The 23,285-nt window shown below is 39.2% G+C and overlaps 1 protein-coding gene across 1 annotated transcript in view; it reads right to left on the reverse strand.

Moving 5' to 3' along the window:
- SCEL (sciellin) overlaps positions 1–19,392 on the reverse strand; it is a 92,671-nt gene extending 73,279 nt beyond the window's left edge. Inside the window, exons 1-8 of the mRNA XM_023513192.1 lie at positions 19,350–19,392; positions 18,586–18,703; positions 15,276–15,335; positions 11,431–11,499; positions 6,148–6,216; positions 5,381–5,419; positions 4,168–4,248; positions 2,320–2,385 (exon numbers count right to left, since the gene is read on the reverse strand). Coding sequence (XP_023368960.1) covers positions 2,320–2,385; positions 4,168–4,248; positions 5,381–5,419; positions 6,148–6,216; positions 11,431–11,499; positions 15,276–15,335; positions 18,586–18,703; positions 19,350–19,392 — 545 coding nt within the window. The remainder of the gene's footprint in view (positions 1–2,319; positions 2,386–4,167; positions 4,249–5,380; positions 5,420–6,147; positions 6,217–11,430; positions 11,500–15,275; positions 15,336–18,585; positions 18,704–19,349) is intronic.
- Positions 19,393–23,285: the final 3,893 nt, after the last annotated feature.

Raw genomic sequence — 23,285 nt, forward strand, 5'->3', positions numbered from 1 at the left:
AGGAATGAATATGTAAATCGATCAACCTAGCCTGATAATCTCCCCCTTCCCTTAGTTCCACTGCTATGGATCCGAGCCAGAAATCAGAACTAGCATTGTAACTCATTCCATCTCCTACATAAATCACAACCAGTACTGCAAAAAGTGTAGGGGCAGATAGCCAAGTACCATCAGTTCTGTGTAGAGACCAACAAGCTCAATGGGCCTTTAAACATGAAATATTAACTCATGAATAATCTTTTCATGTTTTTACACTGTTATGTAACCAATTGCTTATTATAGTGACAATTTGCCTTAATATTGGAATAAATATTTGAAGACAAAACTAAATTATTTTGGAAATAAGTAATAAATATTTATAAGAAAAGTACCAGTTATTCTTTATAAAGTACAATAGGAGGAATCTTAACAATACCCAGGAAAAACCCTTAACTAGGAGAACTCCTAGTTAATACTTTCCCTGCTCAGGTAGCTCCATAAAATGTATCACCCATCAGGAAATGTCTGATAACAGCCTGAGGGGAAAGAATGCTTTAAACTAGGAATGTGATTCACACTTGGCAGTTCATAATATAATTGGATATCACTTGTAGATGAGCAGGTTTAAAAAGAAAAAAATTTTAACAGAATGTGGACGTGATTCCAAGTTGTGATTGCTCAACATGTTCAATTATTTTATTTAGATATACATAGTAGTTTCTCCATAGTTGACCACCTCCCTACACTGGCCACCTTCCTAAGTCAATCTAATTTTCATAGACCAAACACACACTACATGTACATTATCAGTACAGTAGGCCTAGTTCCCTATGTTGACCATGTCCATATGCAGACCAGCCTGTTATGGTCCCCAGTGTGGTCAATTTACAGCAGCTCTGCTATATATAAAGACAGAAGTTAATGACAGGTATGGAAAAAAAAAATAGCTTGAGATTTTTGTATCTACCCAGCAACTGAAGTTTATTTACATCCTTAGAGATCCAACCTAAATTATAATAAAGGGCATTTATTTTCACATATTTCCATCACACAGAAGTCAAAGAGACATTAGAAGTCTACATGGTAGATGAAAATTTTAGGAAATAAACCAATCTAATATTAGACAAGCACATAGTTTAATAACATTCTCTTTCCCAATTATTAGAATTGGAAAAAGAGATCCCATTGAAACATGAAAATACTTGGTGAGGATATTCTAGAGGTTGATACATAAAAATATTTTTGGATATCTGAAAGCCAAACCAAATCAGAGACCTATTTTGCTTTCTGTGTTAGTGATAACAGGAATTCTATGCTTGTAGAACGTGCTTCTTTGAAGTCTGGAGTGTAGGCTCCATGTTTTGTTCATTCACTAACAAATCCCCAGATCCTAGAGCACGATCTGGCCCAGGCTAGTGGTTATCAAATACTTATTAAATTGAATTGCTGCTGGCATTTCTAGCATGGGAATTGTAAAACAAGGTATCCTCCACACGATCTATAATTTTAGTTATAACTATTGCTCTCAACAAAAAAAAAAGGTAGAAAACTCTCATTTGTCACTTTACATTTACAAAGAACACGCCACACCTATCTCCATCTGGTCCTCTGAGTTCAGCACTTCCTGGAAGCATCTGGGCACCAGAAGCCCACATTGGAGCCCCTGCCGGTCTTGAATCTGTTCTCTCCCTCTGCCACTGTTAAGGATTAAAGTGTATCCACTCCCAAAATTCATATGTTGAAGTCCTAACCTGCAATTTCTCAGGGTGTGACCTTACTTGGAAATAGGGTCATTGTCCACGTAATTAGTTAAATTAGGCTGGACCCCTGATCCAATATTATTGTTGGGAAATTTGGAGTCAAGCATGCACACAGGAAGAAGGGCATTTGAAGATGAAAGCAGAGATCAGGACAACACTTACACAACCAAGCAATGCCAGTGCTTGCCAGGAAGCCAGCAGAAGTTCAGGGAGCCCACAGAATAAATCCTCCCTCTCCCTGAGAAGGAACCAACCCTACTGACATCTTAACCTTTGACTTCCAGCTTCCAGAACTATGAGACAATGAATTTCTATTGCTTAAGCCATCCAGTTAGTGGCACTTCATTACAGCCCTAGCAAACTAACACAGCCACATGTTTACTCCTATAGCTTATCAGATTTCCTACCGGGGGCACTTCAGCCCTCACCTCACTCCCACTGGGCACAAGTCTTGTTCAGAGCTCACATGCGCAAAATTTCTTCCAATTTGTTCCAAAGCATCCACAATTACATGTTGTCAATGTCTGAAGCATTCTTTCATTTGACAGCACTAGAATGACAGCTGACCCTTTTCACTTACCTTCTGCTGGCTCCAGTGCTTGGGGTGACACTATAACCTGGAGGGGGTGGCGGGAACCAGGACTGTCTGTTGAGAAATGACATCAGTAATAAACATAATGCTTGGAAGGCTGATCCCACCCACATGTCTGAAAATAATTTGACCATTAGAAAGACAATGAGATTATACAAGGCTTGGAAATAAAATGAATACTGATTCATAAAGAAAATAGAAGGTAAGTGCCCTATATTCCAGGCTATCTGCTCCTTGAAATTTCTTTTTGCATTTCTTTTGGCACTAAATAATGCAGAAATTTCTTCTAAAGGAAATCTGGAAAATTAGTTAATTTATTCAAGTTAACATTGCTAAATTTAGATAGTAGGTTCACAGATATTGGTCACGTTATCATGGTGTTTTTTCTATTTTTCTGCATATCGCAACTATTTCATAACAGAAATAACAATCTTATACTCTACTCAAAATGTGATTTAAAAAAAAATAAGTATGATAGAAAACTCTGGCAAATGAGAATATTGAAAACATGAATGGCATCAGAGCAACACTGACCTCAATTTTAACCTCAGTCAGAGTGATGTCCTCAAATCACTAGGACATCATTTTAATTGGTAGCGATAGTCAAGACCTCTGTCAGAAAAAGTCTAAGATATGAACCCAAACCAAAGATGTAGTGATGCAAACTAGATAAGGAAAGGCTGGAACAAGGAGGACAAGAGAGCTGGCTCTAAATTCTTGAAGTTGCTCTGTTCTCTGGGACACCATCGGACTGAACTAAGACCAGCTGGGAGTCAATCAAAAAAGTTCCAGCTTAATGTAAGGAGTAGATGGGGCCCAGGAGAGCAAGTTGAAGGTGTATCGTAGTGACAATCTTATTTTCTTGCCCTGGGTAAAAGACTAACCTAACTGATCTTAAATCGCTCTTTCAACCTTAGGAATTTGTTTTTAACAGACACAGGAGCAAGGGGATGTGAAATTTTGGTTCAAGGGAAAGGTGGATGACATTTTCTGAGAGTCTGCAGTTATAATCAGAAAACCTTGACTGAAAAAAAAAAATAGAATCAGTCATTTCTCTGCAGGAGGATTACAGTAGCACCATGGCAAAGTCAGCCAATCATTCAACAAACACTGAGCACCTGCCCTAGATCAGGCATGGCCTAGGTGCAGGCAAAGAAATTAAAATCAAAAGCTCTGAGGTTTGCCGTTTATGATGCTTGTTTTGCATTTGCAGCAGGACTCACTGGCATACAGAAATCTCTTCCCTCATCATGCTCCCTCCCATGAAGAACGTCTAGGCTACCACAGGTCCACCTATCTCTCCCTGACTACTATTTTCGTGGAACCACCAGCAGAATGTGGGTGGCCAGGTAGAAGGAATCACAGGAGGAAGAAATAATCACATAAACCCAGATGTCTGGAGAGATGGCCTAGGACTCTGAACTTGGAAGGAAGCTCAGCCCAATCTGCAGAGCAGGCTGGGTTAAGGAGCATGACCACACGTGGCCGTACATGGCTCAGCATCTCAGGCTAGGGCATTCCCTGTAGCAGGACTCTGGTGAAGCATGTAGCCCAAAGTGGCCTGCCATTTAACATCTCAGCTCTATCATCAAAAGCATTACCTAAACACTCAAGGCCCTGAGGGAACCAGAGAGAGGACCGCGTATTTTAAAAGGAGATTGGGGTGGGGGGAAGTTTGGGAACAGCAGTATGTAGGTGCTGGATCTACAGGAAGGAGAAGCAGCAGCTTCTGAACACTGCCTGGAGTTTCTGTGGGTGATTTGGCTCAGGAGTCAATGAAGGACAGTTCTTGATGGGATATCAGCTAGAGGCAGAGGCAAGGAGCTCTCATCATACCTCTTCTTCTTCACGGGAGTGGTTGCAGAGGGGGAAACTGTGGGATTAGCAGTGTTGGAGCTCAACAAACCACCAGGTTGCCTGTTTAATGACAAAACAACAAATCATCACATTCCTCACCTTTTCATTCTGATCCACCTTTGAGAGTCTTATAACCTGCCCATATTCCCGCCTGCTCTCTGTCTACCACAGTGTTTCACCTGAGGATGGAAGAACAATGAAAAACAGTTCTTCCTCAGTTTACCTATTTATAAACTGTCAGGCTCCCTTATAACTAGCTAAAGCTGAAGGAAACGAATGAGGAAGTCAGTCATAAAATGACATCCATTATATGTCTTAAAGTCAGACCAATCAATACTGATGTGCCACACGCACACTCAAGTTTTTAATCCTGCGATTACTTTGTGACCAACATAATTATAGTTTTTGCATTAAATTATATATAAATTATAATTTTTTGCATTAAAATTTTTTTTTTTGGCCAAGGCTGGGTTTGAACCTACCACCTCCAGCATATGGAGCCAGTGTCCTACCCTTTTGAGCCACAGGCACTGCCCTAAAACATTACCTTTTTAAGAAAAAAATTTTAAATCATATCATCTTAAGTTTCTATTTAGCATTTATTAATATATTCAGACCTTTGGAAAATGGTAGGGATCTAGGCCTCATTCAAGCACTCAGAGGCATGGTTCAATGTGAGAATTGCTTTACATGTAAATACAAATTTGAAAACAAATTAAGATTAAAAATTTATCTAATTTGGCTGCTTATAACTGCCAGTGGTACATTCTAGGGGAAATGCATTTCACCTAAGTAGGCTGTTAGCAGACCTATGATTTCACAGTTTACTTCTTCCCCAAAACATGAAAGGTAGGTGGCCAGGAAAGTGAGGTATAGGGGAAACAAGTGGGGGTCAAAGAAAACAAAGCTTGGTGGGGGGAAAAATAGAGTCTAGATTATTTTTAAAGAAGGAAAAAGGATGACCCACACTTTAGTGTTTTGCCAGCAACGGTCGGCAACTTTTTCTGCAAAAGTTAAGATAGCAAATATTTGAACCTTTGCAGACCTTTTCATTATCTGACCTCTACTAGTCAACTCTGCCAAAGCAACAGAGATATGACTGTGTTCCAAAAAAACTGTGTCCTGAGAGTGGTTACCCTGTTTTCTTTTGAATACATACAAAGAAAGACACTTCAGTTAGACAAGTACATACGGCTTTGTTGCTACTGGTGATCTAAATGCGGACATGCTCCTGGTGAGGGAGAGAGAAAAAGAGGCAAAGTTTGAGCAGCAATGAAAAATTAATACTTCCTATTAATTCCTATTTGCAATTGTCCATGAATTTGGAGTTATTAAAAGTTAAGTATTATGTGAGAGAAAGAAAGAGAAAGAAAAAGAAAACATCAATATTTGAATAAATTCAAATAAATTGGATAAGGTGATTTCATGATTCCATTTCTTGAACTAGATTTCAAAAGAAATTTTTTCTTCTGAAAAGTCAGTATCTCTTAAAATCCCAATGTTTTCATTTGTGAGGTTTAGTAATTTTCTTTCTCAGTAAGAATTTAAAATATGCATTTGTATGTATTTTGTAATTTTGTTACCCAGACACCTCAAACAGAAACATAAATGTGTAAGAATGACCACCTGATGCAGGGGTAGAGACTCTGTGGCCTGAACAATTTGGAATTCAGCCAAAAGGCCACACGTAAGGATCTAGAAAGCTATGTGTGGCTGTCAGGATGCAAGTTCTCCACCCTTAAGAAGCAATGAGCTCTCTTGATTTGAGCCAGGCAAGATTTTATTCCAGCCATGAGGAAGAATAAAGGTTTTCCCTTCAGAATTTTTACAATAACCATATGGAAGATAGGAATTTACAGAAAGATATCAAGTAAGACTGGAGAATTATAAGTAAATAAGTAATTTAGAAAAATTTAGAAATGTGTGTGAGCCTTTCCCAAAGTTAGTAGATACCAGTACCTATTGGTTAGTTGGTTATCCAAGGTATTGGCCTTATACGTTTTAGCAGCATCATTTCTGTCTGAGAGCCTTTATAAAGAAACAAGACAAAAACCTGAATGAACATTTAGATTATTTAACTCCTTTCAGGCCTCATTCATGCTAGAATAACTTCACAACACAACCTTTCTTTAGTAGAAAGAACTGTTTCCTCAAGTGTTACATTTTAGAAAATTGTCCATTTTTTAAAAAATAACTATCTTATGACAAAATATACATATAGGCTATTTTGATATAGTTTGAAATTTTAAAAGGATTATGCCTTTTGCCAGTTTTCCTTACTGACTCACTGAGAAATTAACCAATAAACTACTTTCATATTCATTACTGTTCAGTAATATATCCAGTCAAGGATAATAGTTCTTATGTTGGTAAAAGGCATCAATGGACTACTTAAATTCTTTTAAAATATTTTGTGGCATAGACAGTGTCATGTGTTTGCCACGCTCATTTTCTTTTCTTCCCGAGCACACAGGAAGACCACATTTCTCAATCTTCTTTGCAATTAAGTTGGAGCCATGTGACTGAGTTCTAAACTAAAAAATGCAGGCAGAAATGTTATTTGCTACTGCAAGACCCAACATAAAACTTCCTGCGTAGTCTTCTATGTCCTCTCTTTCCCTTCTACTATGGCTTTGGTCCCCCATAGGCTGGAGATGGCAGCGTTAAAACATAGAAAAGACTCCAGCAATTCACACTGGATGCTGATGAGTCAAGCAGTTCCTTTTATAGTGAAACCATCTGGATTTGGGGGAAAGGAAGGGAACTTGTTAAATTAGTTTACTTTGACTAACACGTGGACCGTTACAAAAGTTTTGAGATACACAAAATCAAGACACATAAAATCTTCATGAAAGGTAAAGCCGTTCCAGCAACAGGATAGCCGAGCAAGTTAAAACTTGCACAGGATGCATCAGAAAGGATGCTGTCAACAGTGTTTCTTGGGAAGTGAAATAATGGACCGTAACACAGTCTGTCTCAAAACTTTCATCGTCACCAATGTACATTTAGTTAGTAGGTTCTAACAGCCTCAGATATTTTAATCCCTCTAACCTCATAGCTCTAGGACAGGTGTGGGGCCCCGTGAGTTAGGAAACACAAATTAGGAAGGTTATCATTCCATGCCAAAGGTGGTGTCTCATGACTTCAGCCCTGTTCCTTCCTTCCTTGTCTCACACCAGATAGGAAGACTCCTCCTAAGACTTAGGGCTGTCTTTGGGAACATTCTGCAAGCTTTCATGAAGGTAGGATGTGGCAAAGTTAGATTCAGGAAAACAAAAAATCATAAGACTCTTCTATTGATCTACTATAACATTCCCCAGGACATGGCTTTAAATAAACTATTCCTGCTATGGAGGACCCCAACCTTGCCTCTATCTAAAGGAAAGTCATGGGGGAAAAATATGACTTTATTTAAAATAAAGTATGATCTGTTTTAGTCATAAGCTAAAGTCATTTTAATTTCTAGATGCTATTTTTATGTCCATAACTAAAATATTGAGTGATAACTCTAATCCATTAAGTTTCTGAGTCAACCCCAGTTTCTGTTCTGTTACATAATACCACAAACTGCTAACTCTTGAATTCAAAAGGAGGAATAAATAACTGGTTGTAACACTCCATAGTTTCATATTCTTCACAGACTGTTCACAATACAGGCCTTAATATCAACATAATCCTAGAAGCCAAGTGCAAAAGACTTCTAAGATGATCAGCTGGCCAAAGAATAGGATAACATCCCTGGCACTAACTGAAGCCTCCAAGGCCCTGAGATGTTTTGATTTCAAGGGCGCTTCAGTAAATCACTACGATGACTATAAGCGAAAGGCCATGTAATCAAAAATCTTAAATCTTAAGGGTTCCTTAGGAATCTAACTCAGACTTTATAGCTGCCTAGAAGATCCACATATAAGATAAAAGTAAACGTGAAAAACTGCTACTCTGGCATACTGAAAACAGCAATCTGTCTAAAGTAAATGGAACTTTAATATCAAATGTTCTCAAGGTGGGTCATGATGTTAAAACTTAATTAAAATTCCACAGTATAAATGTATATGGACAATACTAAATATAATGAAAATAGCTACTGACTACTGTTTGATGGCCACTTCATATATTTTCTCAATTCCTCAGAACATCCCTTCAAGGTAGGTATAATTTTTGTCATTTTATAGATAGTGACATGGAGACTCAGAGAAATTGTGTGACTTTCTCTTGGTTTTACAAATGGGAAGTAGTCTACTTCCTGAGTCTTTTCACTGGGACTAGTGATATACATCTGATTCTATAGTGTGATTGTCCCCCAAACATACATATTAGGTTGACACGTCTTTCTTCAGTTATTTTTCTTCACCTCTCACAATTTCATTCATGCTACCAGAGGGATACGTCTACCACTAGCAATGGAGAGAACTCTAAACCATCATTCCAACACACATGTCAATTTTCTTACTGCTGGGGGAAATTAAAGTTTTATTTATCCTTTAAATTAAGTTTCTGTCAATGTGAGGTTTTAAAGGTTATTTTAGTAGAAACAACGTATTTTAGTGGGTCTTGGAGACAGGAAATACTCAACTGAGCAATATGATGAAAAGAACCAAAGGAAAAGTTAAACTTTCACAGAGAGCACTAGGGGGCGCCCCAACCTAGGTTTTCCCAATTAGTCATTTAAACTCCTTCAGGATCTGGGCCATACCTGTACACTACATGCACTAATATCTACTTCTGTTTCTTTAGCACATCTCATATTTCAGCCCCATGTTTATATTTCAGTAAGGAAATCCTCAAACATAAACTCAGTATTTTTATCATATTCATGAAAAGAAATGCATTATTATTAAAACACACACACACAGGCCAGATATATTTGATCATCTTCCTCCTAAAATTATTTTACATCCCCATGTTGGAGTTGCCAACATCACAGAAGTCCAAATCCTGCTAACAGGCCTGGCCTTTCTTTACTGACTTCTGTGTTTTCTTCCTTTCTTCTATTTCCACACTCACTGCCTTGCAAATGAGTTGACCAGGGAATTTCTGCCAAGTATGCAGCTAAACCTCTGTGTAAATAAATTATATAGTTTCTAGTATATAAAATTAATGGCTTGGGTTCTGTTCATGGTTGTAAGTCTTGGTTGCACATTAGAAATACTTTATGAGCTTGAAAAAATGCCTGAATTCTACCTCAGGCTGATTAAATCAGAATTAAGGGAGCAAAGGCTATGTTAGGACCCAGGTGTCAATAAAGTTCAAAAGCTCCTCAGTGGTTCTCATTTGCCACTGAGGTTAAGAATAACTTAACCAGAACACCTGCAAGGTCTAGTCCATTTCTAACATTTCAAGGCTGTGGTTGCACTGGCCTGACATAAATGTTAGACACACAGCCTACAAAAGCTTAGATCTCCCACCTTTCTTGAGGCTTAATTATCTCACCTCAGAATTCATTCTTACAAATAGAGTTTCTTTCTTCAATTAACTGTGCCATGGGACAGTCTGCAAGCCCAGGTTGAATGGACAGAGATATTTATTTGGTCATCTCTTCTCTATGTACTGCTGTGGAAATGACATCTTATACATTAACTTATACATAAACTCATTTTTGACAAAGCGGATAATTAAAAAAGAAAGGCCAGGCTGGGTGCAGTGGCTCATGCCTGTAATCCTAGCACTCTGGGAGGTCGAGGTAGGTGGATTGCCTAAACAAGAGTGAGACCCCATGTGCCTGTAGTCCCAGCTACTTGGGAGGCTGAAATAAGAAGATGGCTTGTGCCCAAGGGTTTGATGTTACTGTGAGCTATGATACCATGGCACTCTAGTGAGGGCAACAAAGTGAGACTCTGTCCCAAGTAAAGAAAAAGAGAGAGAGGTCAACTTATTAGGATACCAGGGTTGATTGCCCTCTCTGAGGGAGACTAATCTGAAAGCCCGTGAGTAGTGCAGAAATACATGCATTTGCTATATTAATCAACACTAGCATAGTCTGAATACAGAGTCCATTAATTGCTGCAAGTTTCAGCTTATTTGCTTACAACCCAATAGGTGCCATTAATGCCTACAATTGTAGCATATCTTTAGCTACTGGGAGTGATTCAGCTCTCACTGGCCTTGAGTGTCCATGATGCCTAGACTCCTATTAAAGATGTTAACTTTGTTCATTATGTATACTTACTAAGTAGGCCTACCAAATCTAAACTAAAAATATGATTTGTTATAATTGCCAAATTGTGGAAACAATATAAATGCCCATCAATCCAGGAATGGATTAACAAGCTGTGGTGTGTATATATACCATGGAATACTATAGCCACTGAAAAGGATGGTGACTTTACATCTTTTATATTAATTTGGATGGAGTTGAAAAACATTCTTCTTAATAAAGTGCCCTAAGAATGGAGAACCAAGAATCCAATGTACTCAATTCTGATATGAGGACAATTGATGCTAGTATGTGGCCAGGGGACAGGGGATGGGAGAGGGGAAAAAGGAAGGAGAGAGGGGTATGTGGGGCCATGGTGTGTGACACACCTCTTGGGGGTGGGACACTATTAATAGAGGGACTTCAGCCAGCAAACATAAGCAGTGTAACCTGGCACATTGTACCCTCGATGATTCCCCAACAATAAATAAATAAATAAATAAATAACATGATCTGCGGCATTGATACGTCAACCTGAGTAGTAGTTTCCCAGTTGGTTTTCTATAGAGGTGAGCCTTTTGTCTGTTCCTCTATGTAAGAGGAAACTAACAGCAGGTACAACACACAGGACTCCCTCTTCAAGCCACATAGTGACTCCAATGCTGAAAGAGCAGTTTCACTTTGTAAGAGCTAATGTCTTCATTCTGAAGTGGATCAAGACTACTGTGTTATTAAAATTTACAGTCTCTCCATACAGAAGTTGCACAGAAACTGCTGCTTTTCCACCATCAGGATGGGAGAACCAAATGTTGGAAAAGGGACTATTCATAGTTCCCAAAATAACTTCATGTTATTCCACAGAGATCCCACCTTACTTGTATTTGAATCAGTGTCTTTCAGAATTTTTCATATCGATCTACTATTAGCAGAATTTGAGGAAATATGTTTTGTGAGTTCTAAAGAAGATAATTCAATCCTTAAATCCCTCTATCCCTGGGAATAAAATATTAAAGCATATTTTGGTAAACATCTAAATACTTCACAACTTTACAAGAAATCAGATTTAATATGTGCTATGGATTCCACTTGTATGAATCAAAGCACCTTACCTGTCCAACGTGTCGTCAGATCTATATCGACTAATGGTAGCTTTTGGCTCTTGTTTCTCAAGTACTTTCCTGCAGCAAAAATAATTACCAAAAGATCAAATAAATTATAAAATAATATTTTGCAAAACCTATCAATCATTTAGCAGACTTTTAACCTATTTAGGTAGGAAATATACAAGTAAAGACAGATTTGAAGTGCCCAAATCGTCCCAGTTTTTTTTTTAATTGAATGGAATAAATTATTAAAAATCCAATTTCCTGTAGTAATAAAGTATTCTTCTCTGGTTCTAATTATTTCTAACTACAGGGTAACATATTCGAATTGGGGATAAATATATGGAAAGCAATCCAGCATGCATAATGGTTCATAACTAGTATGTATGCTTGTCAAGTTTGCTGATTTTCACATAATAAGAACGCAATCCCTTATAATCAGTTATGGTAGGTTTGCCGGGTTCTAGTAGTGCCGTAAGCCAGGACAATGGGTGAAATTTTTTTTAACATTCAGCACCGTGGACAGGATTGAAAGAAAATAACTCACTAGCTGAAAAAAGGGAAGGACAGAGAAGAAAGAAAGAAGAAGGAAACAAAAAATTTAGAAAAAATATATGTGGAGATGAGAGAAAGGATAGATATGGAAAGAAGAGGGGAAAAATAAAGTGAGAGGAAGAAGTAAGGAAGGGAGCGAGGGAAGGTAAAGGGGAGAGGAAGATAAATGAGCCCAACAAGGTGGGTGAGAAGGAAAAGAAAGTGAATGAGAAAATGAGGGAAGGGAGGGATGCTCAAAAGGAGAAATCACAATCCTGGAAGCAGTAAAAACATCCTGATCAGACTGACCCAACAGCAAAATAGAAACCTGTTTAATGCTTCATACAACCCTATGAAATAAAGAAGGCAAGCTCTTTGGGATGATGCATTTCAAAGCATTATTTAAATTAAAGCCAACAGAATTAGAATAAATACTAAGGACTGAATTAGAATAAATACTAAGACTAGATACTCAAGATCCAGTGTCAAACTCCATGTGGTACGCTTTTACTGAGTGTATATTTGGAGGTAGGCAATATCAAAGCACTATGCCCATGACTATGAAGATGTTTAGAATAGAATAACTATTGGGGTAGATGCACAAATTAGGTATGTGTGTATATCCGAAGGTACAAAGTGGTCAGTGTCATAAAATACATTCAGGTAGTGCCAGGAAGTTCTAAGCTGAGTTCGACATGTAAAACTGAGGGATGAGGTGCCGTTTGAGCTGGGCCTTGGAAGATCAATAGATGTAAACATTTTGAAACCGAGGTAGATAGAACCGAATCAGTTAGGGCTAGAAAAAAGTAAAGAAAAATGCCTAATACAACTCCCTAAGTTTTTATGGAAATCTTGAAGGAGACCACAGCACAGCACGCCATCATGTGCGATGTACGGAAGCAGACAGGCTCTGGAGGGCCTGCTGACTCCTTACACAGGACAGCCCTTCAACACATACCATCATTTTGTATCAGTGTTCTTTCTAGCACTTATCACAAGACATATTACATTGTGTTATAGTACTCTGTTGTGTTACTCTCTCCTCTCCCTCACCTTCGGCTAGGAAGCAGGGTCTATGGAAGGAGGGACTTTGTTTCATCTCCAGTCCTTAGCACAGAGTTTAGCTCACAGTAGCCATCTCACAGGCATGATTTGTCTACCAGCCTTATCTGACATACTTAAGTAATCCACCAAAGATGGACACAGAAAAATCTCCTAGTCTGTAGATAATATGAAGCTATTATGTGAGGTTAAGAGAACATATTGCTCATTTTTCTTTTCCTTCATCTTCAGTCTTTGGTCTTGCCTGTTCTTAGTGCACTTGTCCTCTCTGGGGAAGGACTCCCCTTCCTGCTCTGTGCCAGCCTTGCCCACTTGAGGAACTTCCTCTAATTCTTTAAGCAGCATCAGCAACACCAAAGTTCTTCCTTGGTGAGGTCTCCAGTTGTTCAGACACAGTTTCTTCCCTCTCTATTTCCATAATGCACTCACATGCCTCTACAATAGCACTTTTCATGGTAAATTTTAGTCTTTTATTTTAGTTTATGGACCATTTTTCATGAATGTAAGAGCTCTTACGGTCAAAGATTGTGACGTATGCATCTTTGTGTTCCTGCACTTTGGCACAATGCCAGCACACAGTAGGTCATCCAAAATAGCCCTTGACTGAACATCACATCACATCAAAGTGACAGTGGAAAAATGACAAGTGATCAATGATTTGAGCAAGCGCCAGGAGAAAAACAATCTACCTTACTCTTTCAGGGAGATATAGTACGTAATATCAGCTACAGGTCTAGGGCTTAAAGACTGTTGTTACCAAAGATAAAAGCTTGATATACTACTTCTGCCAAAATTATGGCCATTAAAAGGAAGGATGCAGGCAGCCAATGTAACTGAAAGTACAAAATAGACATGAAAAGCATTGAGCTCCTATTATCCTAAAGTACACTATGTGAATACTAAGAATATGACACTTAGTTTTCACTATCACACTTCAAAACAAGTATGTGTGTTCTTGAGTAGTTTCAGAGAAGGGTCAGTGAAATGGAGGGTGTCATTTCCATTGGGGGTTGAACTCAAACACTGAGGCTCCTCTTGCTTGGTGAGATGAGGGCCAAAAGAGAACCAAGCTGTAATCTTCAAAGTCGCAACAATTAGGAGAGGACCTAGGCAGAGTCCACCGCATCACAGAACAGCAAATCAGCTGAACTGAGGCAAATGGAATGGCTACTTTATAGAGAGCGAAAGGAGTCAAGAGAAATTTATAGATAAAAGTTTCCAAACTAGACATTTTCAAGGCCTCTACTTAACTTTTTAAAATCTGCACCATGAAAAATAATCGTACTTCCATATCGGTGCTAGGCATCTTGGCTCACTCCTATAATCTCAGCACTCTAGGAGGCTGAGGCAGATGGATCGTCTGAGCTCAGGAGTTTGAGACCAACTTGAGCAAGAGTGAGACCCCCATCTCTACCAAAAAAAAAACCCAGAAAAAATAGCCAGGTATAGTGGCACACACTTGTGGTCCTAGTTACTTGGGAGGCTGAGGAAAAAGGATTGCTCAAGCCTAAGAGTTTCAGGTTGCTGTGAGTTACAATGATGCCATAGCACTCTACCCACAGCAACAGAGTGAGTCTCAAAATTTTTTTTAAAAGAAAGTAGCTCTTGGTGACAAACAGACAATAAGCTACTAGACTAGATAAAATGTGTACCTGATACATAATTAGGTCCTTCTGATGGGTGTGGGTGTTTGCCTGCATTCCAAGTACAGATGAGTTTTAATAAGAATATATCTATTTACTTGATCAATCTGAGATGATTTATATCATTGCAATAACAAGTTCTCCCTGAATTTCCCTGCTAATTAGCATTTGGAAGTCTATTTGCCACTAAGAATCAGTGTTTTCCCACAAGCCCAGGAATGTCCACAAAGAAATGTACTCAGAAAGCAAAAGCAAGGGAACTCTAGAGTTGCTATTTCTATATTTAAGAGTCTTTCCCCTAAGGTTCAGCAATGTCTTGCCCAGTTACATTTCTGTGAGAGCCCTTAGTCTATGGGTGCTCACGGGGACCGCCTTGGTGCAGGGATACAGAGGGGTAATGTTCTGCCTCCAGGACATAGTTCTGAGAGAGCAGAGCTGGAGAAGCACACTGCCCTGTAGTAAGCCCCGATGATATCAGATTCTTCCTCACATGCCCAGAATGTCAGGGAAAGTTTGAGACTAGCTACAAATACTAAGCTGTCTTGAATAGGTTTCTCTCAAAACTACCATCTTTGTGCTTCTGCCAACAGTATAACTTGTCTGAACACTCACCTGTCCAAGGCATCATGGGAGTTGTGTCTGCTGAGCACCACCCTACCGTAATTCTCATCTCTACAGAGAAAGAATGAAATTATGTCACATAAAAAGTTGCCACAATATTTGCTAAGCCCTGAATGAGACAGACAGGGGAGAGAGCTTCCAATTTGGGGGAAGGTTAATTTGTTTTACTTCAGGCATAACAACACAACTATATATCTATCTTAACCAGTCACCACTTGAAAGAGCATGGCATAAAGAAACAAGTTTGTCAGTACAAATGATCATCTATCCCATGAGATTACCACATGATTCAATAATGAATGGGTGTTTTGTTTTGCTTTGTTTATCTGAGTGTGGGAACATGAGGCTATCTACTTTATATACATAAGAAGAGTCCTTTTTCTTTCCTTTTGTTTTTATTTTTTATTTTGTTGAGACAGAGCCTCAAGCTGTCGCCCTGGGTAGAGTGCTGTGGCTCTCAGCATAGCAACCTCCAATTCCTGAGCTTAAGCGATTCTCTTGCCTCAGCCTCCCGAGTAGCTGGGACTACAGGCACCCACCACAATGCCCGGCTATTTTTTGGCTATAGTTGTCACTGTTGTTTGGCAGGCCTGGGCTGGATTCAAATCCGCCAGCTCTGGTGTATGTGGCTGACACCTTAGCCACTTGAGCTACAGGCACCAAGCCAGAAGAGTCCTCTTTCTGCAGGAAGGCAAATACAAACGCTTTCTACAAATATTGTTTGAATTTAATGAAGCCCATTATATCTGGATATGTTGGTGTACCAATATATGTAGTTGAGGAGACTGATCATTTGCAGGAGACTTAGTCCATTTTTGAACCATGAGAATACATAGTTTATTCTGTTTTGTCTTTAACTCTACAAATTAGGTAGGGAAGACATTGTCATATCCAATCACAGATGAAGAAATTGATCAAGGATTTGATGTCTTTGCCAAGGTTACAAGGTTAGCAAGTGACAGAGTGGGCCTAGGACCCAGATCTTTTTATTCCAAATCTTTGCTTTTTCTAGTAAACAACCCTGCAATAGAATCTTCAGACACAAAACCCCAAAGCCATGTCTGTCTTTATCTAGTGGACCTGAAAGTACAGGCAATTTCAGGAAATGTCAAAACATGTAGTGGGGCCTCTGGACTTGAACCAAGGCAGAGAGTAGATTATCTAAGCCTTTTTCATGTCAACCCAACCAAACCTGACATACCACATTTTTCCTGGTTCCTCTCCACTAACATTACTCAACGCTCTGGAATCATTTTTAATTAAGCTATAAAATAACTATAGTAGACAATTAAAAGAAAAGATGAGTCGTGAAACTGAAATAATGCCAGCAAATATATACCTGCAAGACCCCAAGAGAACATTCTCATCCTTTTTGGTTTCTCTTCCTAAAACTTTAGAGAGAGTAGTAGATACCAGTTCTTACCCAAAGAAGAATCATAACACACAGCCCAGAACTGGGTCAGTGGGAGTCAGGAAAGCATGAAAGCTAATTCCCCCTCCATTCAGCAGCTCATGCCATCCAAGCAGCTTCCCCATGTTTTTTAGAGAGTCGTGCCTGGCATAAAAGCCACATTCCTACCTACTGTGATTGTCTTATACATCCTCTCTTCCTCCATCTGTGTAAATATTTGCAATCCAAAATTTATGATCTACATTTGATGTCACATTACTACAACAGAAACATGGAAATGCCATATTAGGCTCTTACAGAAGCAATGAGTACTGGTTCATGGAAGGAAATAATTGTTGTCCAACAAAGCTAACTCCAAAAATATGGTGTGAGTCTCTAAATACCCCTACATTTCCCTACTGTAATACGATTCAATAATATAAATTGATAGATATTTTATGTAACATTCACAAGGATACCCCTCAAATAACCATATAGGAACAGTTTTTAGATGGTTTAGAGTATGTGCCCTTACAATTCAGGATTTCTCAACTTCAGGGCTATTGACATTTTGGGTTTGGTAATTTTTGTTGTAGACGCTGTCTTGTGCATCACGGTTTGAAGCATCCTTGATCTATACCCATTAAATGCCAGAAGTGTTCCCCAATTTTGACAACAAAAATGTCTTCCAAATTTTCCAAATGTCCCATGATTGAGAAGTACTTGAGTAATAGAAAGACTATAAACCATGCTAAAATCTCAATTCTGCCACTTAATAACTATGTGCTATTGAACAAGTTACTTAACCTTGCTGAGCCTTAGTTTCTCTCCTATAAAATGAGGATCTAATATCTATCTTGTGTGTTTCACGTGAGATTTAAAGAGGCTTTATATGTAAAGTATCTAGCATCAAGCTGGACAATAAGGAAATCAGAAAATATGTACATTTATATATAAAATACAGTGCATACATAATTTCTAATAAATACATATGGTCTGAAAAAATATATATTATGTATAAATTTATGTTAGCAATTAGGCTATGTGATCAGAGCAGACAAAACTTATTTCATGGTAAGCACTTTCCCTTATAGCAGTGGTTCTCAACCTTCCTAATGCCACAGCACTTTAATAGTTCGCGACCCACAGGTTGAGAACCGCTAACTTATAGAGTAATAGCTCATTGCCCACCTTTTCAATACCTAGAGTTAAATAGCCAGCTGAGACTAAAACAAGTTGGGAATTTATTATTAAATTTGGTTATACTATTATGTGTTTTTTTTTTAATTTTTTTTTAGAGACAGAGTCTTACTTTATTGCCCTTGGTAGAGTGCTCTGGCATCACGACTCACAGAAAGCTCTAACTCCTGGGCTTAGGCGATTCTTCTGCCTCAGCCTCCCAAGTACCTGGGACTACAGGCACCTACCACAACACTCAGATATTTTTTGTTGCAGTTTGACCAGATCCGGGTTCAAACCCACCCCCCCTCGTTATTTGGGGCCAGCGCCCTACCCACTGAGCCACAGGTGCCACCCTATTATGTGTTTGTTTTAACTAACATGAACAACATATCAAAAATCTCCTTATCATGGATTAACTGTCATCTTTTTGAAAACTGGAAAGTCATGTTTGTTTGCTTTTCTGGTTTATCAAGTAAGCGCAATCGCCTATTCTAGGTGACAGCTATGCTCTCTCTCAATAGTGACTCACATTCTCTTCTGTATGTGGATATTAAAAATAGTAAAGATATTCTTATAGTAGAACCAATTTATGCTTGCTAAATCTTACCAAAACTTAGATCATGCAACAAAAGTGTTTTTAAAAGAAAGTGTTTTCAGATGGCCATTAGCTTCCCAGAGAATGCTTCTCACAGCTCTTCCATCCACCCATCACACTCTAAACCCTCTTACTTTTCTTCTTCGGGACGTTTCTTTATCCAGCTATTATCCTGTAAGAAAGTTCTTCTTTTGTTCACTTCCTGAAATCCCTGTTGCCTCAGCCTGGCCCCCTGGGTGGAACTCTTCATGTCTATGAAGAGAAACATGAAACATTGGGAGATGTAACAGTGTGAGGCTGAGTGTGGGCTTGTTAACCTGAGTATCTGGAGAGGCCCATCTTGCAAGTCTAGTACAGCTTCCAAGTAGGATGCACCAGCAAGAAAGGACAAATCTCACACCCCGTAATAAAAGATAACATATACAGCTGGACAGGTGCCAAGTGAAACTGCCGCTCATGAGGCCCCATCCAGCTCCTGGGAAGGCAGAACCACCACCCCAGAATAAACCAAGCCAGAGTTTAGTAGATTGGCCATTTTACTCCATAGTAAACACGCCTCAGAAGGACACCCAAGACTGTTGTTATAGTACCTCGTAAACAATAGTCAGTAAGTCCTGGTGCATTTGATTATATGTAACTTAATTCTTTGATCTTGTGAGAGCCAGAAGCATAGAAAGTCACATTTTAAAAAATTGTATTTATTTGCCAAAATTTCTTTGAATCACAATTACGTGAGCAAAAGCTATAGCCCTCCTTTTCTTAATCCTCACTTTGGTGATGCTAATTCAATCAAACTTGTTTCTAAGCACTCAATATCTGTATTAAAAAATTAGGATCTGTTAGTTGTTTGTCTTAGATCTTTCAGTTTTCTGAGTAAGAGAAACATCATCTACATTACCATTTCCTATGGGAGATGTTTTTCTCGAGGCAAAATTGGACATGCTGCCTTCCAGTAAGGACCTAAAAGAAAAATGGCAACATGAGAAAGCATAAGAATAAGAATCTACAAAAGTCTGTTTCATGGCTAACACATTTCAATGACAGTGACAAAGTCACGTGACCTGGCATAACAGATACATGATATAAAGTGTTCCCTAAGGACCTGAGAGTCTGTTGATTCCAACGTACTTATTTTACAAATGAAGAAAATGAGGCCCAGGGCATTTAGTGTCCCCAATGTGATATAACAAGCAATTGGGTGAATTAAATCACTCCTTCAATCAGTAAATAGGTATGTAGTACCTACAGTGGGCCCGGTTAGGAGCTGGGGACAAAAAGATGAGTTAGACGAGTGTCTGGTCATAGGCAAGAGGGAGAGGGAGACATTGTAGAACCCACAGCGTGGGGTGAGGAATGCCCAGAGAGGGGCACATCTGCTCCTTCTCAGGGATGCCAGAGCAAACTCAAGCAACCAATATATTGCTACAGCATTTTACAAAGATGTGCCCAACATGTAAAGAATATTTTGTAAATATTTTGTAGAATTTTGTCATCAATATTTTGTAAATAAAGGTACATATAGCTATAATTTCCCTTTTTCCCTATGCATGGTGACTTCATGGGCAACTTTTGGGACACTGTGGATGAGAAGAAGCTGGATGTATGAAAATCATAGATCTAGGGCAACATTGGTGATCTCAGGCAACCACCACATGGGAAAGCTCTAAGTTCCTCAGCTCCGACCTGCCACTACTGGTAAAGCTATAGGAAGTTAAGGTAAACCACAGTCCCAGGTCGCCTAGAACTGATCTAGTTCCCCAGAGCTGAACTTTGACTGTTTGGCACGCTTCACGGCCCCTTCTTACACACATACATTCATACACACAAATTAAAAGTTACATTTTGTGACTATGTTAGTGTGTATATAATCTAGGCTGGCTTCATTATTATAATTATTCTTATATTTTTCTTTTGTTGTTGAAAGTAACTAAAATGGAATGCTTCTATGGTCTTAAATGCATCAGGGGCCTCGGGCACTGTGTGTAGACTCAGACTAGCTCTAGGTCTCATTCAGTTTAGAAAATTCCTGGGCAAACCAGATAACTGGTCACCCGAGGTCAGGTGTTACGTTCTTTGCAGTGTCCATCCGACTAGACCATGTGTGAAATGTTGGAGGGGCATTTGATCTCAAGGCAGAAGCAAGTTCTGGGTGCAGCTTTATCACATCAAGTTCTGAGACAGAACTACTTAACCTCCCTGCAAAATGGGGCTAATGAAAACTGCCATCTACTTTGTAAGGCTTTTGTAATGATCAGATGAGTAACGTATACAGAAAAGCACATTGTCAAACTATAAATCCTTTCAGATTTAAGACAGTATTATAGGATAGCTGTCTATGAGTGTAACTTCAGGTTTATAAAGCTCCCACCTCTGTCCTTTGATACAAAAATATCTCCTGCAACAACTTATCATAGGATCAGATGTGGTAAAGACCCATTCTTGGAGTCTTCCTTTAGAATGTCAGGAGTTCTACAGAAGTAGAGCATTCAAGTGCCCAGACCAGGTCCCCTTTACCAGTTTGGGGCTTGGTAGCTACAGGTTCATGACTGCACCTTCCTGGGGGCTTGCTCTTGGCATAGTTGATTAGCTTCCCAACACTACAGCCTGCAGCCAGGCTTGTGCCACACAGTCCCTGACCTGTGCCCTTTGTGCCTTCAACTTACATTACTTGACAGGGCAATTACTAATAGCCCTGCAGTTAGTTAGAATTAGAAAGACCTGCATTTAAATGATGCTATTTACTGACTGTGTCATCTTGGATATGTTATTAGCTCAGGTCCCTCATCTATAAAATGAGGTAAAATCAAGCAATCATGAGGATTGCTTGAAATAACACATGTAAGTATCTAATTATTATCCGACATACAGTAGGTGCCCATAATTCTTAACTGCATGACTCTACTCTATTATCATGGAAAGCAAAGAACCAAGACATAGGAGAGACATGGTTGGATGAGGGGAGGGAATGGAACAGACTTGAACTTGCAGCTGGGCACACAGGCAACACGAGGGAGCCACTAGCTGGCCATGTTGCATTAACTTTGGCAGAAAAGAAGATAAAGAGGCACCTAAAGGCAAACTTAAAATTCAACTAATCATTACTTTTATTCCTGTCTGGTAGTGCTTCCCAGGATTCTTGGCTGCCCTATTTCCTGTTTCCGACTGGGCACTGATAAATTCTTTTCCTTCCAGCTGATGAAGACCCAGAGAATTCTTAGCTGCTTGAACTGGGGCTCTGAGGTGGTGGATGTGCTGATGCATATTTGATGACACATTTGCAGAGATCACAAATTTAATTGTAAGATGAATTTATTGTAAATGAAGAAAATCTGCTTTTTTGTCTGTCTCCCCAAGAGACTGAGTTTCCAGAGGGCAAGGCCGAAGTCTTTCCCTTCTATTCCCAGCATCTGGGACAGAGAAGATTCTCCCTAGAGGCTTGATATTGGCAGAATGCTGTCCCTCCAAAATTCATACGCTGAAGTCTAAGCCCCAGTGCCTCAGAATGTGACTATATTTGGAGATGAGTCCTTAAAAGAAATAATTAAGTTAAAATGAGACCCTTAGGGTGGACATTAATTTAATCTGACTAGTGACCTTATAAGAAAAGAAAATTAGACAAAAAGACACCAGAGAAAAGGCCATGTGAGGACAGAGCAAGAAGGTGGCCAACTGGTAGCCAAGGAGAGGGGCCTCAGGAGAAACCAACTTTGTTTGCACCTTGACCTTGAATTTCCAGTCTCCAGAATAGTAAGACAATGATCTCTTTTGTGGCTTTTTGTTATAGCAGCCTTAGCAAACTAATACAGTCCTTATGAAAAAACTGATTTAAACATTTCTGAAATAGCCAAATCATTTAAAAAGCCTTGCTCCACGCTGCCTCTGCCTTGTGTCTTTAATTGTCTAACTGCACAGGGTGGTTACTAATACATAAATATTAAGCCCCTTCTCTGAACAGGGTACCTCCCAGGCATTGTCTTTCATGTAAACTCTACAGAGTGGCTACTACTCCAATTCACGAATAGAACATCTGGAGCTCAGAGAGAGTATGCAACATGGCCTAGGTGTTAAGAGGCAATGTCAGTCTTCTAATCCTCAGCAACCAGAAATAATGTTCATCATGAGTCACTGCAAGAATAACCAGGGCCCTGGCATTACAGCAAGAGAGAGGTCAAGGACAGCATTCACCTGCCTCATCCTGGACATCTTACTTTTTGGAAGTCCCATGAGCTCTACCCCAGTGCTTAACAGGAGGAGAACCACGGTAGCCTCTCGAGGAGACATTGCAGGAACAAACCTTCACAGGACAGGCTTCTCTGGGTATTTCAGAATAGTCCCTTTGTTATAAAACATAGGTCCACACAAAGTCTTGTACATGAATGGTCACAGTAGCATACAGTAGACAAAAAATTGCAAACAACCCAAATGCCTTTCAATGGATGAATGGATATACAATGTGATATATCCATACAACAGACTATTACTCACCAATAAGAAGGAATGAATTGTTCTCATGATACAACATAGATGAAGCTTGAAACATTGGGCTCAATGAAAGAGGCCAAATATAGAAGATGACATATTATGTAATGCCATTTATATGAAATTATGGAATAGTCAAATCCATGAGAAAAATAGTATGTTGGTGTTTGCCAGAGTTTGAAGGAGAGAAAAATGGAGAGTGACTATTAACAGAGATGGGGTTTCTTTGGGGGGTAAAGAATGTTCTGGAATTCCAGTGAGATTAGCCCATATCACAAAATCCAAAAACCAGAGATGCTGGCGTGGATGTGGAGAAAAGGGAACACTCCTACACTGCTGGTGGGAATGTAAACTA

The sequence above is a fragment of the Otolemur garnettii genome, unplaced genomic scaffold, assembly GCF_000181295.1.
Source record: "Otolemur garnettii isolate 467f Iridium unplaced genomic scaffold, OtoGar3 scaffold00036, whole genome shotgun sequence".
NCBI classification, from domain to species: domain Eukaryota; kingdom Metazoa; phylum Chordata; class Mammalia; order Primates; family Galagidae; genus Otolemur; species Otolemur garnettii.